Source organism: Oncorhynchus nerka, linkage group LG15 (genome assembly GCF_034236695.1).
Source record: "Oncorhynchus nerka isolate Pitt River linkage group LG15, Oner_Uvic_2.0, whole genome shotgun sequence".
NCBI classification, from domain to species: domain Eukaryota; kingdom Metazoa; phylum Chordata; class Actinopteri; order Salmoniformes; family Salmonidae; genus Oncorhynchus; species Oncorhynchus nerka.
This window is the reverse complement of record NC_088410.1, coordinates 37,892,190-37,911,620: the sequence shown is the minus strand read 5'-3', so window position 1 is coordinate 37,911,620 and position 19,431 is coordinate 37,892,190. Positions and strand designations below refer to the sequence as shown.

The 19,431-nt window shown below is 46.3% G+C and overlaps 1 protein-coding gene across 3 annotated transcripts in view; it reads right to left on the bottom strand.

Annotated features, from left to right (window-relative positions):
- Positions 1 to 839: 839 nt before the first annotated feature.
- Positions 840 to 19,431, bottom strand: part of LOC115103831 (protein kinase C alpha type) — a 219,362-nt gene continuing 200,770 nt past the window's right edge. For all 3 annotated transcript variants that reach the window (XM_029624803.2, XM_029624804.2, XM_029624805.2), the window contains one exon: positions 840 to 4,731. In XM_029624803.2, coding sequence (XP_029480663.1) covers positions 4,561 to 4,731 — 171 coding nt within the window. In that variant the 3' untranslated portion in view covers positions 840 to 4,560. The remainder of the gene's footprint in view (positions 4,732 to 19,431) is intronic.

Here is a 19,431-nt window from a genome sequence, read left to right as displayed (position 1 = left end):
TTGGTTGCATGTGTTGATTCCCGTAAGGGATCATAAATCAGGAGGCTTCATTTTTACCAGACATTTATGAGAAATGTTGTTGTGACTTTGTGTTCATATAACAATTTACAACTGGACCAACTGTTAGTGAAAGTCGTTTCCTTGTTGTATTCTGTGCTCGTGCTGCTAGTGTAGATGGGTTGACTGTCAAAGAATCAGGTAAAAGGCCATCTGACATTTCCCCAAGCAAGCCATCTTCTCTTCCTCACAGCTAAAACCCCATTTCTGTGCCTTTTCATACTTTATTTGCTCAAATCAAATTTTCCAATGGTTTCATCAATTGCAAACTTCCCGTCCAAGTCAGCAGTGAAGGAGAGGAAACGGTGACAGCGATATTGGGGTTCTGCAGGAGATGCATCTCTCAGAATAAGACTAGAAAAACAAATCCCATTTTGAGAACACTTGATGATTGTGAGTTGACAGAAATGTCACATTATTTTAAGTCTGTAATGAACCATGTTATAAGGCATTTATAAATTATGTGTTCAACATTTATAAATCATTAGTAGTCTTTTTGCCATTTAAAGTGAGCGCCATTTGTACTTTAGAAACACTTTCAAAATGCTTGGAGTGACCAGTGTAATTTCAAAACGCACTAACATTTACAAATGTGGGAGTAGTGACTAATACATGGCGAGCAAACATTTTGTAGATGCCTTCTAAATGGTTTATTATGGACCGTAAAGTGTTACCCAGTATATTTAAATAGAGTAATGTCATTCCCAGGAACTAACCTTTTATAACAGTGGATTTTGATGAGTTGAGTTTATGTTTAAGTAAAAAAGACAACAGCTTCCGAATAGCCATTATTTGTATTTTTTATTTGCATTATCATACAGTAGGTACAAATGACACTATTGATTACAAGGTAAGTAGCCCAGACTCGCTTTCAAAGGGTTTTTGGGGAGGACGAACATACACCATTTGCAAAATACAATATATTCTTTCTTTTACAAGTCTATGTAGATATCTAAATCATTATGTACAGGGACAGAAGAAGCGCTTGGTTTGGACATGAATCAACAGAGGATGGGGGAGAAGTTAGAGACTTACTGTTTCTCAAATGGCATCCTATTCCCTATATAGTGCGCTACTTTTGACTAGGGCCTATAGACAAAAGTAGTGCAATGTATGGGGAATAGGGTGCCATTTGGGACGCACACGTAGGAGCTAAGGCAAAGGAAAATATAACACAGGATGTAAACGAAGGTGAAAACGAACATATTTGGCCAATTCTCCCCCCAGTGTGTTTTGGGAGGATGGGAAGGGGCAGGTGAGTTTCTCACACAAAACTGCTTTCATGAACTGATTGGATCTTGAAGGAGAAGGGATGAGGGCTTTGTCAATAAGAGAATGGATCGATTGCCCAGGCACTGAGAAAGGTGGGAGGAATGGAAGGATGAACAGAGGAGATGAGCTACCCAGACAGGGGGTTTAACAGGCCAATAGGAGGAACGGGGTTGTTCACTGACCAATTATTCACTCAACCACACACACTCATTTATTCACCCAATCACTCATCAACCACCCATTTATGCTTTCCTTCCTTCTCTCTCACACACACACACATGTAAACACACACACTGACTGATAGGCACAGAGAGGTAAGGTAAGGGGTAAGCAGGCATGGTATAGCAGAAGCGTCATACTGCTGCCCAGCTATAAAGCACAAAGGTAAACGCACACGCAGGTGTAGGCTACTAACGTGACATAAAAATAAAAACACTACAAGAACTCCCTCAACTGCCAAATTGACTGGCATCAGAACCATGTCGACATTATTTGAATTAGCATTCCCTTAGCTACATATTTTCAGCGAGAAGCACATGGGTCGGACAGACGTTGTGATTATGTGGCGTTGGCACACTCTCTTGGACTAATCACTAAGAGTCCACCAGGGAGAGACATCTGTACTCATCGGTATCGACAAAACATGTGTATTGACAACACATCGGTATTGACAAGATTTTGGTACTGACAAGACTTCGGTAATGACGCGTCATTGGTATGACTACAGCTAGTGCAACGCTGCTATTGTCGGGTTCTGGCTATTTCAGGATTGGCACAGTTACAAGGTTAGGAAAAGGAGCAAAAGTCGAGGGAATTGTATAAATCCATCAACAGTTAGATGTGAAGATATGAATTGCTATGGTGATAATTCCGAGAAACATTCCTGAATTACTTGAGCAGAATCTATAACCCCCAAAAAAACAACAAAAAAATTATGTAAATTTAAAAAAATGTATACGAACAAACACTAACGATAAGAAGAAACAAAACCCCTTCACACTAGAGAGCAAGTTGTCCCGCTGGTCTAGTACAGAGACGTCTTTAAGAGTTCCCCTAACCGCATATCTGGAGTCAGATTTGCCCATGGTCTCCTAATTGTGAATGGCTTCGGTTCAGCTGATCCTGGATCTGTGTTTGGGCGGAGACTCCTTGCTGTCTGACCAGTGGCCTGGTTACTGGTACTGAGTATCATGCAGCATTTATATCATGATCACGTTTTTTCATCCCTACCAACAACATGCAGATACAAGAGCCAGGCACACATTCAGTCAACTCACTCAACGATCGCATTCAAGAACATCGGATACGTGCGATTGAGACGAGAGCAAACGGAAAACGCTTGATAATATCTGCAAAAGACGTCCAGATGTTTCTCTCGGACCGACTTTATTACCTAATCGTTACAAAGTTTATATTTTGTAACTCTTTTGTTTTTTACATAGAAATATGTTAACCTATCTAACGTAATAAAATCACATTCAGTTGTTGGTATAAAAACTGCGAGATACTATACTTTTTTTTTTTTAAATCACGCATGAATATTTACAAAAGAGTTAATACACTGGTATGTGTTACATTAAAATATTAATTAGAACTAATTGGGGTGGGGGGGGGGGATGCATGACATCACATTAAAGCAGAAAAGGGAACTAAACGTTTTAATAATGTGATACTCTAGTCAACATGGTTAGAATGGTGTTATATCCATGTAGAAGGGTATAAGCATGCAATAATATTGCAAGGTTCATAGAGTAAGCAAACAATAACTCAACATCAATTTCATTTCGTTGCTACCTCTCAAACAAACAAAAAAACAGAGTTCTAGGTCATTTCCTTCCTAAATCCTCAAGAATTTTCCCTCAGGAACTTAACTTTGAAGGACTTCCTCACGTCAAAGAGAATCATGGCCATTTTTGATAAGTGGGCAAACAGTGACAACAAAGTTGGGAGGATAGTAAAAAGGTTGTCACAAAGTAGTGTTACTTGATCTCGACCTTTATACTTCTGTTAACCTGCGATTCTTGTGTTGGTGTTTAAAGAAGATGGGACTGTTGCACTGCCTACTTCATCTAACCAGAACTTCTACTGCGTTCTGTCTGAATGTCCACTCACAGTTGTAAACCTAATGACATGATAACCATACAACCTGTAGTTCAATGTTCAAGACATCCCTGTGTAACTGTAATTTGTGTGTACAGATTCACGGTCTTAATTTGAGCCAGTTTGCTACAGCAGGAAAATAATCCTGCAGCTACAGTGAATTATTAGGTGGATCATAATTAATAGCCTTCTTTTTTTTAAAGGGGGTGATACATTTTTCTTAAGGGAAAATAAAGTCTGACATTTCTAAGTGGAAATTACAGACTTCAAAAGCCTAAACGTCAAATACATTACACTTTTTTAGTTTGCAATGCAGGAAAGTTTTCCTGCAATAGGGTGATCAAATGAAGAGCCTACATCTGTAGGTGCGTGTTATTGTTAGTGTGTCATGATATTCGTACTGGGTGTGTATTATTTGATGCATATTGAAACATAGGGGCACCTGTTATGACACATATTGAAATAAAATCTCACCAACACAAGGTAAGACTGTAAACAGAGTCTCCCTGTACTGACCTCATATTTGGCTCAAACTCTGATCCAATATCTCAAAACAAGAGATTACATTTGTAGTTCCCTTGGGTTGCAATGGAGACTAGTATAGTCAGTACAGGGTTTAACAAGAAGTTAACCCTTCGCTCTAGAATCAGTTTAAAAAAACTGGCATTGTTTCATGGTTTTGTCCCCACACATTCAAAACAACAGGTCAGTCATCTCAATACCTATCATGATTCATTTCAATACCTATCATGATTCATTTCAATAGGAGTTGATTTCAAATAATTGCCCATTCGAATACAAACACAACAGGTGGGTGGGAAAGTATATCAACCCTACATACACCTCCTTCCTCAAACCTTCATCCTCCCCCTCACCATAAACACACAGCACTTCCACTCACCAACTCCTCTCACTCAGAGCCCCAAGTCCCATTCCTATAGGACACATCATTAATACATTGATAAGAGGAACTCAAAATGGTGGTCGATATCAGCGTCCACGTTGTTGTTGTAACGTTGGACCAGTTTGGTGGTTGGGAGTTTGGCTTGAAGAAGCTGCAGTTGGTGGAAGGTTAGTACTAGGTAGGTAGCGGAGGTAGGAAGGGGGGTCCATGGTCCCCCCCCCCCCTCCTCATACGGTGTGCAGGGAAACCAGGGAGGGGTGCATGAACTGGGGGTTGATGAAGGAGAAGCCTGAGAAGTCAGCTTGGTCGATGTTGGCGATGACCAGCTGGTCGGGCGGCGTGAGCTGGGGCTGGGTGCGCGTGAAGAACTTGTCGAAGTTCTCCGCCCCTTTGCCGCACTGCGAGGGAGGGATAGAAAGAGAGAGAGAGAGGTTTTAAAATGGGAGGCGTAGGTGGCTGCAACTGTAACATACGGAACACACAATGGTAAGAAGAAATACATGTGCAAATAAAATAGAAACCGGGCTTGATTAGATATCCCTCCACCTCCATCGCCTGGTCTGCTAAACGAGAGAACGGAGGGAAAGACAGGACATTTCGCACCGCATACCGCTCTTTCTATTCCTATTCCCCCCCTCCTGTTCCCACGCTAACATCACATGACATGCTCTACATCCCAGTATGAGTCCCAAATGACATCCAATTCCTTTTATAGTGCACTACTTTTGACCAGAGCCCTATGGGCCCTAAAATAGTGCACTGTAGAGTGAAGTGGATGCCATTTGGGAGGAAACGCCAGTCACCTGGATTACAATGTTTTTTAATGCAACGGAATGGTTTTAAAAAGTAACATTGGCGTGCAGCTGTGAAACAGCAATCTGTACTGTACGAACACGACTTTGGAAAGAGTCACAGAGGGAATTGAGGGAGATGATGTCAGGATCTCTACAGTCAAACACGTCTTAGTCGCTCTTGACCTGTTTGGATGTACAGTGGGGTCCGTAATTATTGACACACTAAAGTGTGGCTCAGTTGGTAGGGTTCGATTCCCAAAGGGGACCCGTATGAAAATGTATGCACTCCTTACTGTTAGTGGTTCAGGGTAAGAGAGTCTGCTAAATTACTCAAATGTAAACGTAAAAGAAAGATGAGCAATAACGACTGTATAAAATAATTCAAATACTGAGCTATATTGTATGCTCACAAAAATGTGGAAATTATACTATTTTATACTAATAAAATTGCTCAGAAAAAAATGGTTTGTTTAACAAGTACAAATGGTCAAAGATCATACCCCCAAGACATGGTAACCTCCCCTGTTATTGTAATGGTGAGAGGTATGAGGGTATGATCATTGACAATATAACTTTCTCAATCATCATTATTCAGGACTCATTCAGGATTATCCGCAATCATGGTAGGATCCACATTCATGTGGTGTTTAGAAACATATTATATTCTTATTCATAATAAAACGGACTCCAAAATGACACAATACATTTTTTACCATTCATTTCTATTGGGCACAAAATAATCTGAAACACAATCAAAACGAACTGCAAATGCATCCAACAAGTTTGTAGAGTCACAAGCTTGATGTAGTCATTGCGTGCTATGTACCAAACACTAAACTATTCCTTTAGTTATAAGAATCTTTAGGGGTGTCAATAATTGTGACCCCTACCATTTAAAAAAATAAATATTACTTTTGAAACTAAATCATTTTCTCTGAGCAATTGTATCAGTATAAAATAATATACATATCCCATTTCTTGAGCAAACAATAGTTGAATTATTTATTTTATGTAAAGTTTGCTCATCTTTATCAAGAGTGCCAATAATTTCGGAACCACACTGTATGTAGAGGTTTTACGTAACATCTGACCCCCACTGTATGTAGAGGTTTTACGTAACATCTGACCCCCACTGTATGCAGAGGTTTTACGTAACATCTGACCCCCACTGTATGCAGAGGTTTTACGTAACATCTGACCCCCACTGTATGTAGAGGTTTTACGTAACATCTGACCCCCACTGTATGCAGAGGTTTTACGTAACATCTGACCCCCACTGTATGCAGAGGTTTTACGTAACATCTGACCCCCACTGTATGTAGAGGTTTTACATAACATCTGACCCCCACTGTATGTAGAGGTTTTATGTAACATCTGACCCCCACTGTATGTAGAGGTTTTACGTAACATCTGACCCCCACTGTATGTAGAGGTTTTACGTAACATCTGACCCCCACTGTATGCAGAGGTTTTACGTAACATCTGACCCCCACTTTATGTAGAGGTTTTACGTAACATCTGACCCCCACTGCATGCAGAGGTTTTACGTATCATCTGACCCCCACTGCATGCAGAGGTTTTACGTAACATCTGACCCCCACTGTATGTAGAGGTTTTACGTAACATCTGACCCCCACTGCATGCAGAGGTTTTACGTATCATCTGACCCCCACTGCATGCAGAGGTTTTACGTAACATCTGACCCCCACTGTTTGTAGAAGTTTTACGTATCATCTGACCCCCACTGTATGTAGAGGTTTTACGTAACATCTGACCCCCACTGTTTGTAGAGGTTTTACGTAACATCTGACCCCCCCTGTCAAAGCTGATTGCGTTGCGACAAACGGGAAGTTCACTTGAATCAAAATAGCAACAGCGGATTGTCAAAGCGTTAATTGGCGTGTTGACAAGAGCAGAGCAAACCTCTGCTATTGAATGTGAGAAAAGGGGAGCCGCTTTCATCCTGACTGTAAAGACAGGGTTATCCAAACCTATCAAAAGCATGGAGACGTATCAGGCGAGGGTGTTTGGATTAGCATTCCACAGCTAACAAGCCAAGGTCAACTCTGTGAACGCTCTGGGAGCATGGGTGTACATCTCATTTCTGTCATCTACAAGAAAACATACATTATGTGATTGATTTGTATGTATGTACAGTATGACATAGTTCTCAATGGAGTCAAGCCAGCATTCAGTTGTTTATTTCAATTGTATTGTGTACTTGAATGCAAAATGGGCAGAGAAATCGATTTACACTATACATTTGAGTCATTTAGCAGATGCCCTTACCCAGAGTGACTGGAGAATACGTCTGCTTAAGTATTTTGCATCTGTCTTGAATGATTGTTACATGACAGTATGTCATTACATCTGAATAAGAGCAGCTGCTCTAGCCCTACGGCATTACTCAAGAACATTAGGGCGACTGGGACGCAAATGGCACAAAATGGCCGCCAACACCAAAAATACCGCTGTCAGTAGCTTCACACTTCTGACACCCTTTAAAGTGCCTGGCACTGTGGCTTGAACTTGTGAAGGCCTCAATTCTACTTCATGACACAGTGTGCCTTCTCACAATTGATACGTGAAGGCCTGTAGAGTTTGATGGAACATTTCTTTTCAAAGGCAATCTTCTCCAAAATGGTGGTTTATTTTGGAGGCTACTGGTAGGTTGCAGTGATTCCCTCTTGGGTTGGGTCTTAAGAGTCTAAGGATTGTCGCCAGTACCTTGGTTAATTGGGTAAATTCAAATAGATAACTCAAAACGCTTTAGGACCATTACATTGCTAAGGATACAGTCAACACATAAAATGACAATGGTAAATCTATAATAACACAGAAAAGTTCACAGGGGCATTACAGAGAGCACAGGCAGTGGGGACTGGGGAATTAAAGACTTATTCTCCAACTTCACAGTGTGGTTCTCTGTTTACACCAGAAACCCTGCTGCACCTCTTCTTCTCGCTCTGTCCTCATCAGTTATTCCACCTACACTGTGTGTGTGTGTGTGTTTGTCCTACTTAATGGGCTTTAAACCTCCCCAGGGACCTGGCAGGGAATATCCCTCCCTCTCTGTATCTCTCTCTGTACTGTAAGCCGGCATGGGAAAAGGATATGGGTTGATTTACATTACTTAGCAGAGACAAGCAGATGCAAGCTGTACTGTGCTGGCCTCGTTCCGCATCTGTAACAGGGTTGGTTATGCTTCCTCTTGCTACTGCAGAAATATTTACTTGGATGTTTATTTATTCAGATTGGTTAGTTGAATTTACATGTCAATAAGGTGTAATGCCATTGGCCACACTTGCAGATAGGGGAAGATTGGTGATATATTGACTCGAAATCTACATCAATCACTGATTAGGACACCTCAGAAATACACCCAACATAGTTGCTGGAACCATGCCCGAAAGGACAATGTTAAAGGTTAAAAAAACGAGCCAGCACGGTAATGTTTGGGTTGGCATGATAGTGCGAAAGTGTTTTTTTTGTTTCAAATATTTTTATTAAACACACAAGAATGGTGTATAGGTATACATGACAGGTATACAATTCTTATCTAAACATCAAAGAGCATACAGGAACAACAAGACCCAGAGTTCTGGGTGCAGAACAAATAATACAAAACACGACATACAAAACAAGGACATGTAGAAAGAAAGAGGGAAGATGTCCCCCCTATTCCCCCCCCCCCCCCCCCCCAACTGCTCGGGTGGTAGGGCCAGCACACGCTGCCCAAAGGTAGATTAAAATATTACAATTGAGAGTGCGTTAATAAGTACAAATTCACAGCGCCGACTCGTCCAAGTAGGAGAGGAAAGGCTGCCAGATTTGATCAAATGTTGATAATTTATTGTTCAGAATATATCTAATTCTTTCTAAGTGTACAGTGTTTGCCAATTCACTGAGCCATAATTTGGTAGAGGGCGCTTCCCTCCTTTTCCAAAACAACAAGATTAGTTTTTTTGCCGAGATGAGACCATACGAGATTAGTTGTTTTTGGGGGTTGGTTAATCCGTTTAGGGACTCAGATACTCCCAGGATTATCAGAAGCGGGTCTGGATCTATTGAAGTCTCCAAAACTTCAGAGAGGATCCTAAAAGTTCCACACCAATAACCATGCAAGCTAGAGCTTAGGGCAAAGCAGTGGAGTAGTGTACCCTGCGTAGCCTGACATTTATCACATGTAGGGGATGTGTCAGGAAATATCCTATGCAGTTTAGTTTTGGAATAGTGTAATCTGTGTAATACCTTGAATTGTATGAGACGATGTCTGGAATTAATGGAGCATGTGTGGATATACTCCAAGCTCTCTTCCCAGTCTGCCACTGAGATGTCAGTCCCTAGTTCTTCCTCCCATTTTACCTTGATGGCATCAGTAGAAGGTGTGCTAACAGATTGAAAAGCATCATATAGACGCGATATCAGTTTATCTGAGGTGGGGCATATCTTTATGCATCCGTCAAACATGGAAGGTTTAGCATTCCCAAATGTTGGGAGGTGTTTTCTAACGTAGTCTCTAATTTGTAGGTATCTGAAAAAATTACTTCTGGGAAGATTATAAGTTTCCCTCAGCAGCTCAAAGGAAGCAAAGGTCCCTTCTATGTATAAATCCCCTATGGTACTTATCCCCAACTCTCCCCATCGCTCAAAGGTGTTATCAAGGTTAGAAGGGGCAAAGGAGGGATTCCTGGCGACAGGGAGCATGAATGACATTGGTCTGAGCTCAAAGTGGACTTTAATTTGCTTCCAGATTCGGACTGTGCTATGTATTATAGGATTGTTACAATAAAGTGACATCTCCAGATTGACAGGCGACAAAATCACAGCGCCAATAGAGAAGGGGTGACACTCCTCACGCTCCATACTAAGCCAGCTGGATGCCGGGAGTACGTCATCCAACAGAAACGTAACAATGCGGGGGTTAGCGGCCCAGTAATAAAATATAAAATTTGGGAGAGACAATCCTCCTTCCATCTTGGATTTACAGAGGTGTTTTTTACCTATCCTGTGTGTTTTATAATCCCAGATGAAAGGATTGATAATTGAGTCCAGTTGTTTATGAAAGGATTTAGGTATGAATACTGGGATGTTCTGATATAGGTAGAGCAGTTGTGGGAGGAAGACCATTTTAATTGCATTAATTCTTCCGAGCAGAGAAATTGGGAGAGTTCTCCAAAATAGTATGTTTGCTTTGAGTTTTTGTATCAGAGAGGGGGAATTCTCTTTAAATAGTATGGAGTATTGTTTGGTAACTACAATTCCTAGGTAGGTAAATTTTTCTGAAGATCACTTAAATGGGAGATGTTCTAGCCAGGAGGTATTTTGCGACCGTATGGGGATTAATTCACTCTTGTTCCAATTTATTCTGTATCCCGAGAAGGTACCAAACAAATTGATCACATCAAGAATAGCTGGGATACTAGCCTGGGGTTCTGTTACATAGAGGAGGATGTCATCTGCGTATAGGGAGATCTTATTTAGAGTATCTTTAGTATTATAGCCGTGTATTGCTGCATGAGATCTAATCGTCTGAGCGAGCGGTTCGATAATTAGGGCGAAGAACATAGGCGACAGCGCACAACCCTGCCTTGTCCCCCTGTTAAGGTTAAATCGGGGCGACAATGATTGGTTAGTGAGTATTCTGGCACAGGGGTTCCTATATAAAAGCTGGATCCAATTTATCAATATTACATTTCTGTAGGACCTTGAATAGATAGGGCCACTCAACTTGGTCAAAGGCCTTTTCGGCGTCAAGAGATATGACGGCAAGGTCCACGTTGGGTAACCTCTGAGAATACATAATATTGAAGAGGCGCCTGAGATTGAAGAATGAGTTTCTGTTAGGGATAAAGCCGGTCGTTTGGTACAATGTCACCCAATCTCAGGGAGAAGATGAGTGGACTGTGGTCCGAGATTATAATATCATGATACCTCACATTACAGGTATAGGGGAGTAGTCTAGCATCCAACAAAAAGTAGTCAATTAGAGTGTAAACCTTGTGAACATGAGAGTAAAAGGAGTATTCCCTACCCGTAGGGTTAGCGATCCTCCATATATCAAATAAGTTAGATTTTTTTATGTAGGTATTCAAGAATTCACTTGAATATGAGGTAGGGGTTCGCCGGGTAGAGGATCTATCCAAATATTGGTCTAGCACACAGTTAAGGTCCCCTCCAATGACCAGGTTAGTATGGGAGATATCTGGAATCAGGGCAAGGACTCTTTTGAAAAAAGAGGAGTTGTCAATGTTTGGCCCATAGATATTTAGTAGAGTTACTGAGGTAGAGTGGATTTCCCCTATTGCGATCACATACCGACCCTCTTTATCCGCAATAGTGGTTTTATGTAGAAAGGGAATTCCTTTCCGTACCAGAATCGCTGTGCCTCTCGTTTTGGCAGAGAAGTTAGAGTGATACACTTGCCCCACCCACCTACACATAAGTCTGCTATGAGAGTTATTCTTCAGATGGGTTTCTTGCAAAAATATAATATCAGACGAGAGTGCTTTCAAGTGGGCTAGGACCTTGCCCCTCTTAATTGGTTCAATTAAACCCTTGACATTCCAGGAAGTGAATGTAAGCCCCGCCCTCCTCTCGTTTGTAGTTCCTATGGTGGCCTGCATACCATGTAACTTGATAAAAAGGTAAGAAAGCGCACCAAACCATCACGATCAGCATATGTAGCACCTACACCCGAGCAGTATCCAACCCACCCCTCCCCCCCTGCAAGCACCTTTACTTCCCACCCTGTTCCCCTAATTTCCTCAACACTTACCCCCCCCCATCAACCCACATTTAACAGGCATGTACAAACAGGAGAGAAAAAAAGGAAAAATAAAATAAACACATTGTCTGGCCGATGCCAAAGAAGCACGGCGCGACCTCGAACAAGAGGTAAAACAAAAATAAAATCCCAACTATACGTTCACCTCTCACTATCCTAGAACTTCTACTAACATATGAACTGAGGAGGCTCCCGCGAGTTAAGTGTTCAGTTAGCATCTAATAAACCTAAACCGAATAAGTTGCAACTTAAACATATTGCGCATTTAAGCGTCATCCTGGGTCAATCCCAGAGATAAGCAAGATATAGCCTCAAGATAATATTGCTAAGCACTGCCGGTCAAAAAATAAACCATCCGCAACCGACCTAGTCAGCCGTACCTTTACATACTGTGGGTCAGGAGATCGGAACAAGGATTTGTTAAATTAAACGTTCCCCCCCATAAAAAAAAATATGTTTAATAAAAAATAAGTAAAAATATATATATATATATATATATATATATATATAAGGTATATATTTTTACTTATTTTTTATTAAACATATTTTTTTTGTTTACACACATACATACATACATACATACATACATATATATACACACACATACATACACACACACACATACATACACACATAAATACACATACATACATACATACATACATACACACACATACCTATATATACATATATATACATACACACACACACACACACACATCCATACATATACATGTATGTATACATACCCACACAAAAAAATCATATATATATTTAAAGAATATGTATATACATCCATATGCACACATACACATACAAACATTCATACCCCAGAATAACAATCTACACTGATTTAAAATATACACATACATAATACTAAAATGCTAAGAGAAAATAGTAATAAAGTACAAATAGTAATTATATTTACGCACACCTACACATACATAAGCACTACAGAGGGCTGGTGGGACTCTAGTCCACGGCCAGACAAAGGCAGAACGGCACAAAACATCAACTTGCTAACCAGGCGTCTGCCCCCTCCCAACCATCACCCCCAGTCCCCTGCAAGCAATAAATAAATGGTATGGTAGTAAGAGTGATGTAAGGATTGTAAAATAAATAACGAAACAAAACAAAAGTGGGGGAATATAAGTATATCCTTCCGAAGGTGTCAGTGATCAAACCTGGAAGTAAAAAATATGCATCGCTGAGCACAGCCGGGATGAAAGTGAATTTAACTTAAATGAGAGCTCTGACCGCCATCCATTGGTCTGCTCAGCGTCTTACATGCTCGGTAGCCCTTGTTAAGCCCGTTTAATACTGTAATGACCTGACTAGATCATAAATGAACAATTGTCCAGACAGAGGCTTGAGTTTGCGAATTGACGGTTTATTGAACCAACTTTACACAGGCTACTGTTTGGGCCGTAGCACACGCCAAATAGATGACAGATAACCCACAAGCCAATCGTGACCTTCTCTTGTGAAGCCCAGACGTAAGAGAGAGAGAACAAAGGCTGAACCTGGTCTTAACTTTCAATGCCCAACCCCCCTCCACGCCACTCCGCCAACCACCAGGATGCCCGGCATCAGAACATTCCAGGCATTCCCGTGATTGGCAGATAGCAGGTTGATTGACATGTCGGACCCCGCGAACACCGGGTACTGGTCAGTACAACACAACCACCTCCTAGCCTAGCACATAACACACAGCTGTCTGTGCGGGTCGCTACACAGCCCCCCCACCACAAAGTCCCTCGTCCCCGAGGGAACAAACAAAGTCTCTGAAGCGACCCGGAGGTCTCCTTTGCCTGCGTGGCCGTGATGGTCGCAGAGTGCCCCTCTGGGAACCAGGGGATGAAGGCAGGGATATGGGGGACAAGGAAGCGGGAACGGGTAATACAGTCCGTGGTTCTGGGGAACCACGCAGTGACACAGGGGGGGAGACAGGGGGAGTGGGCTGTCTGGAGCCTTGTCTGCGGCACCTGAGGGTGGGTGCCTGGAGAATGTCATTGCCAGAGAGGGGAATTGTGGGGGTTCCTGGGGTTTGGGGAGAAGAGGCCCCTCTGTATGGGGCTAACCTGTCCCGGTGCAGTGCCACCTTTCTCCCCTGGGAGGAAGCTGCACCCGGTACACAACCTCCCCTACCCTCTCCAGGACACTGCAGGGTCCCACCCAGTGACTGTCCAACTTGGGGCATCTGCCTTTTTTCCTTAGGGGCTGTAGACCCAGACCAGCTCCCCAGCCACAAAGTGCCTTCCCGGGTGTGCACGTCATAGTTCCTTTTCTGCCTCACACCTGCATTCACCAGCTGCTCTCTGGCGAAGGTGTGGGCTGTCTCCAGGCGGTCCTGGAGTCTCCGGGCATACTCCGGCCCCGGAGGAACATGAGGGCTATCCAGGGGCCGACCAAACGCCATCTCCGCAGGGGTGCGGATCTCTCTCCCCAGCATGAGGAGGGCAGGCGTGCAGGAGGTGGAGTCTTGGACAGCGGAGCGGCATGCCATGAGGACCATAGGCAGGTGCTTGTCCCAGTCACGCTGGTGTTTGGAAGAGACGATGGCCAGCTGCTGTCCAAGCGTTTTGTTGAAGCGCTCCACAAGGCCATCACTTTGAGGATGGAGAGGAGTAGTGCGGGTCTTGTGCATACCCAGCCTCTCACACATGGTGGCGAACACACGGGACTCAAAGTTTCTGCCTTGGTCGCTGTGGATGGACTCTGCAGCTCCAAACCTGCTGAACATCCCCGCTGTCAGGGCGTCGACGATGGTCTCTGCCTCCTGGTCAGGCAGAGCATAGGCCTCGGGCCATTTTGTGAAATAGTCCATGGCCGTGAGCACCCAGCGGTTTCCATTGTCTGTGGTGGGGAACGGCCCAACTACATCCACTCCCACCCTCTCCATGGGAGCCCCCACTGGGAACTGTTGGAGCTGAGCATGAGAGCGGCCTGGGGGGCCCTTTCTCGCTGTGCAGTTGTCACAGCGGCGACAAAAGTCCTCCACATCCCTCTTGTGCTGCCCCCAGTAGAAGCCCTGATGGAGACGGCGCAGTGTTTTTGTGACCCCAAAGTGTCCAGTCCCCACCCCCCCATGAGTACTCTGGAGCACAGCCTCCCGCAATGTTTTTGGGACCACCACCTGCCACCTCTCCTCTCCCGTAGCTGACTCCTTCCATGCCCGCCATCAGCCAGCCGCAGTCTCTCAAACTTCGACCACAACCCTTTGGTCGCGAGTGAGAGCGCTGTCACCTCTTCCCATGGTGGCCTCACCTGCGCCTCTACCCACTGTAGCACTGGCTGTAGGTCTGTGTCCCGTCCCTGCTGCTGCCGCCATTCAGCCACGTCGACAGTCTGCAGCTCACAGCAGACAGGCCCGCTCGCCCGACACACTGTGGCACAGACACCCTCCTCTGCCCGCAGCTCTCTCCCGTCCCTCACTCCGTTCACAGTGGCGGCAGCCGTCTGCAGTACAGGGCCGACGGGACATGGCGTCGGCGTTGGAGTGGCGTGCCCCTGCCCTGTGCACCACCGTGAAGTCATACGGCTGAAGCTCCTCCAACCAGCGTGCCACCTGCCCCTCTGGCTCTCTGAAAGACATGAGCCACTGGAGAGCAGAGTGGTCAGTCCTTACAGTAAAGGGCAGACCACCCAGGTAGTACTTGAAGTGTTTGACGGAAGCCACAACAGCCAAGAGCTCCCGCCGGGTGACACAGTAGCGGCGCTCATGTTTGTCAAATGTTTTGCTGAAGTACGCCACCACTCTCTCCCCCTCTGGCCCCACCTGGGCCAGCACCCCACCCATGCCCACATTGCTCGCGTCTGTGTCCAGGATAAAGGGCAAGGTGAGGTCAGGGGGCGAGCACGGGGCCTCGATCAGTGCACGTTTGAGGGTGTTGAACGCCTCCTCACACTCCACTGTCCAAGTGAAAGCCTTGTCCTTCGGCAGCAGGCGGTTCAGTGGAGCAGCAACGCTTGAGAAGCCCCGTACAAACCTCCTGTAGTACGAGGCCAGGCCCAGGAAGCTCTTCAGCTGACGCTGGTCGGTGGGGGTGGGCCAGTCTCTGACAGCCCCTACCTTGTCCTCCATGGTGCTGATCCCCTCCTTCCCCACTCGGTGGCCCAAGAAGGACACCTCTCTCCTCATGAAGTGGCACTTCTCGGGGTGGAGCTTCAGACCTGCGGCAGCCACCCTCTCCAGCACACGCCGTAGCGCCCCAGGGCTGACTGGAAGGAGCTGCCATGGGCCAGGATGTCATCGAGGTATACCAGACACTGCTGTCGGGGATGCCATCCAGCACCCTGTCCATCAAACGCTCAAAAGTAGCTGGAGCGTTGCACAGGCCAAAGCACAGGACCTTGAACTGCCAGTGTCCTCTGTTAGTGGAGAACGCAGTTTTGGCTCTGGCCTCTGGGGAGAGGGGCACCTGCCAGTAGCCACTGCGGAGGTCTAGTGAGGAGAACCAGGAGGACCCCCTAACCAGGTCCAGCGACTCATCGATACGTGGTATGGGGTATGAGTCCTTCCTGGTTACCTCATTCAGCCGCCTGTAGTCCGCACAGAACCTCAGCTTGCCCCCTTCTTCGGAACCATGACGACTGGCGCCGCCCAGGGGCTGTCTGAGGGCTCAATGAAGTCTGCCCGCTGCATCTCCAACACAGCCTTGTCTGCCGCCTCCTGGCGTGCCAGCGGGATACGGCGGGGACGCATCTTGATGGGTCGAGCATCACCTGTGTCGATCTCATGCTGCACCAGAAGAGTCTGACCCACCTCTTCCTCACTCAACGCAAAGCTGTCTCTGAATTCAAACAGCAACTGCCACAACCGTTCCTGCTGCTCAGGGTCAAGACCAACACAGTTCCTCCCCCATATCTCCCTCACTGCAGACAGTGTCCTCTCCTCTCCCATCTGGGGTAGCTGGGCTGGGGGTGCGGCCCGGCTCACAGAGGGCTGTGTCATGGAGGTAGCTGGGGGAATGTAACACACCGCCGTAGGTGACAGGGGGACTGGGGAAAAGTCACACACAGCTGTGGGGGAGGGGGCGCAGCCATGAGTCTCTGCTGCTTTAACTGTTGGAGTAAAGGGTTTGTTGGGTTGAGTGAATGTGACATTAGGGGGGGGCATGGTGACTTCCGTCCCTCCCTGGAAGCTCAGTGTGCCCCTATTTAGGTCTAACTGGCAGCCTGTGCTCCTAAGAAAGTCCAACCCCAGGATACAAGGGTCCTGCACAGCCGCCACCCACACAGGATGACGCACAGTCCTGCCCCTACTGTCAGAGTCATTATTCCCTTCCCTTTCATGGGTGCCAGCTCACCTGTGACTGTGCGGAGCTGCACAGTTGTAGGCTCACACTGAGTCCAACCTGGCACAATATCTGGCCTCACCAGGGTTACTGTGGACCCAGTGTCCACCAGGGCGGAGCAGGGCACCCCCTCCACAGTGACAGGGACATGACAAAAGTCCCCAACACAGGTCCGGCCCACCACAACAACAGGCTCCCTCCGCTTGCCCTCGTCTGCTTCTGGGGAAGTGGAGCCTTGCTTCCCCGTCTGTGCCGGTGGGCTCCTCCTGAAGATGATGGTGGTTGGGATAGAAAGCCAGGGGTCCGCACTACCCGGTCTATGCGGACCCCGAGCCGTTTCCCTGAGCTCTGGGGGACATGGGGCAATCTCGGCGCAGATGGCCTGGCTGGCCACAACCCCAGCAGACCCTGGGACCAGGGCTTGTGTTTCGTGCCGCCTGTAGCGACACAGCCCGAATGAGTTCTGTCATTTCGGCCACCCAAGCAGGCTTTTCCGGCTCCGGGCTGCTCTGCCCCCAGCTCGCACAGAGGGTGTGTCTCCCTGCACCCCCACCAAAGCCCCAGCTGAAGCCCCAGCCCACACCAGCTCCCTCTCCAAAGCCATCTCCAAGGCTGTCTGCAATGACTCAGGATGAGCCAGCTGGGTCTGTATGCGCAGCTCCGTAGGGGAGAGCGCCTGTATGAACTGGTCCCGTGCTAGCTCGCTCTGCACGTAGGGGGCATGTGAGCATATGCCCGCCGAGAGAGGCTCTCAATGTCATTAGCTAGCACCCGTAGAGGCTCTCCAGGCTGCCTGCGTCTATTCCTCAGTTCGGAGCGCAGTAGCCCGGGCTGTACACACTGTCCATAGCGCCTCCTCAGTGCTCCCACTAGAGCACCATAATCATGCCTGTCCTCGGGGCTAATCAATATCAAACAGGACAGAGCTTCATCCGTGAGGCATAAAGCCAACTGCAGTGCCCTTTCTTCATCCGACCACCCCTAAAATGAGCTAACAGTTCAAACTGAGCATGAAAAGCTTCCCAATCCGCCTTACCGGAATACTTCGGGTCTTAACAGATACGGACGCAGCCGGGAACTGGGCGCCGCCATGTTTGTTTACATCCTGAGCCCCAGATTCCTCGTCACGCCGCGGCGACGCCGCCACTTCGGTCCGCCCACCAGAATCCGCGCGAAATACACTCGACGAAGCACTCATGCCCGCTTCAGCCACCATCACTCTAACGTCCTCCCTCAAGCGGCCTCTGCGCTCCGACGCCCTGGCGATCTCCTCAGACAGAACCCCGACGTCCATTCACACGCACCTCCTTGGCCATAATCGTCCCCTACCTCCACCTTCACTTTCGGATTCCCTCAAGCATTTTCAATCCCCGTTCTCACCTACGGTAGCTAGCCACATAAGTCAGCTAGCTAGCTGGCTAACTTGTATCAACGTTTTACTTCTGACACCAATGTAATGACCTGACTAGATCATAAATGAACAATTGTCCAGACAGAGGCTTGAGTTTGCGAATTGACGGTTTATTGAACCAACTTTACACAGGCTACTGTTTGGGCCGTAGCACACGCCAAATAGATGACAGATAACCCACAAGCCAATCGTGACCTTCTCTTGTGAAGCCCAGACGTAAGAGAGAGAGAACAAAGGCTGAACCTGGTCTTAACTTTCAATGCCCAACCCCCCTCCACGCCACTCCGCCAACCACCAGGATGCCCGGCATCAGAACATTCCAGGCATTCCCGTGATTGGCAGATAGCAGGTTGATTGACATGTCGGACCCCGCGAACACCGGGTACTGGTCAGTACAACACAACCACCTCCTAGCCTAGCACATAACACACAGCTGTCTGTGCGGGTCGCTACAATACGTTTTCACCCAATATGGTATAGTATGGATTCGAGTCCATGAGCAGACCCTAACACGCAATAACAAGGCACTCTAACCTGTACGGGGGATTGGTGTATATCCCCGGGTAAACTTCTCTGCGTCCAAAACCGAGGAGAGCCAAATCTTCTCACCGGAAGGCGGGGTAATTCTTAGTCTTGCAGGGAAGAGTAAAGGCTGGGCGAAGATGGAGTTTGTAGAGTTTGGTCATGACATCTCTGTAGTCGGCGCGATGCTTTGCCACATCGGGCGCATAATCCTCATAGACACGGAATGGGTGCCCTTTATGTGACAGGTTGCCCCTCATTCGAGCTTCACGCAGGATAAGATCCTT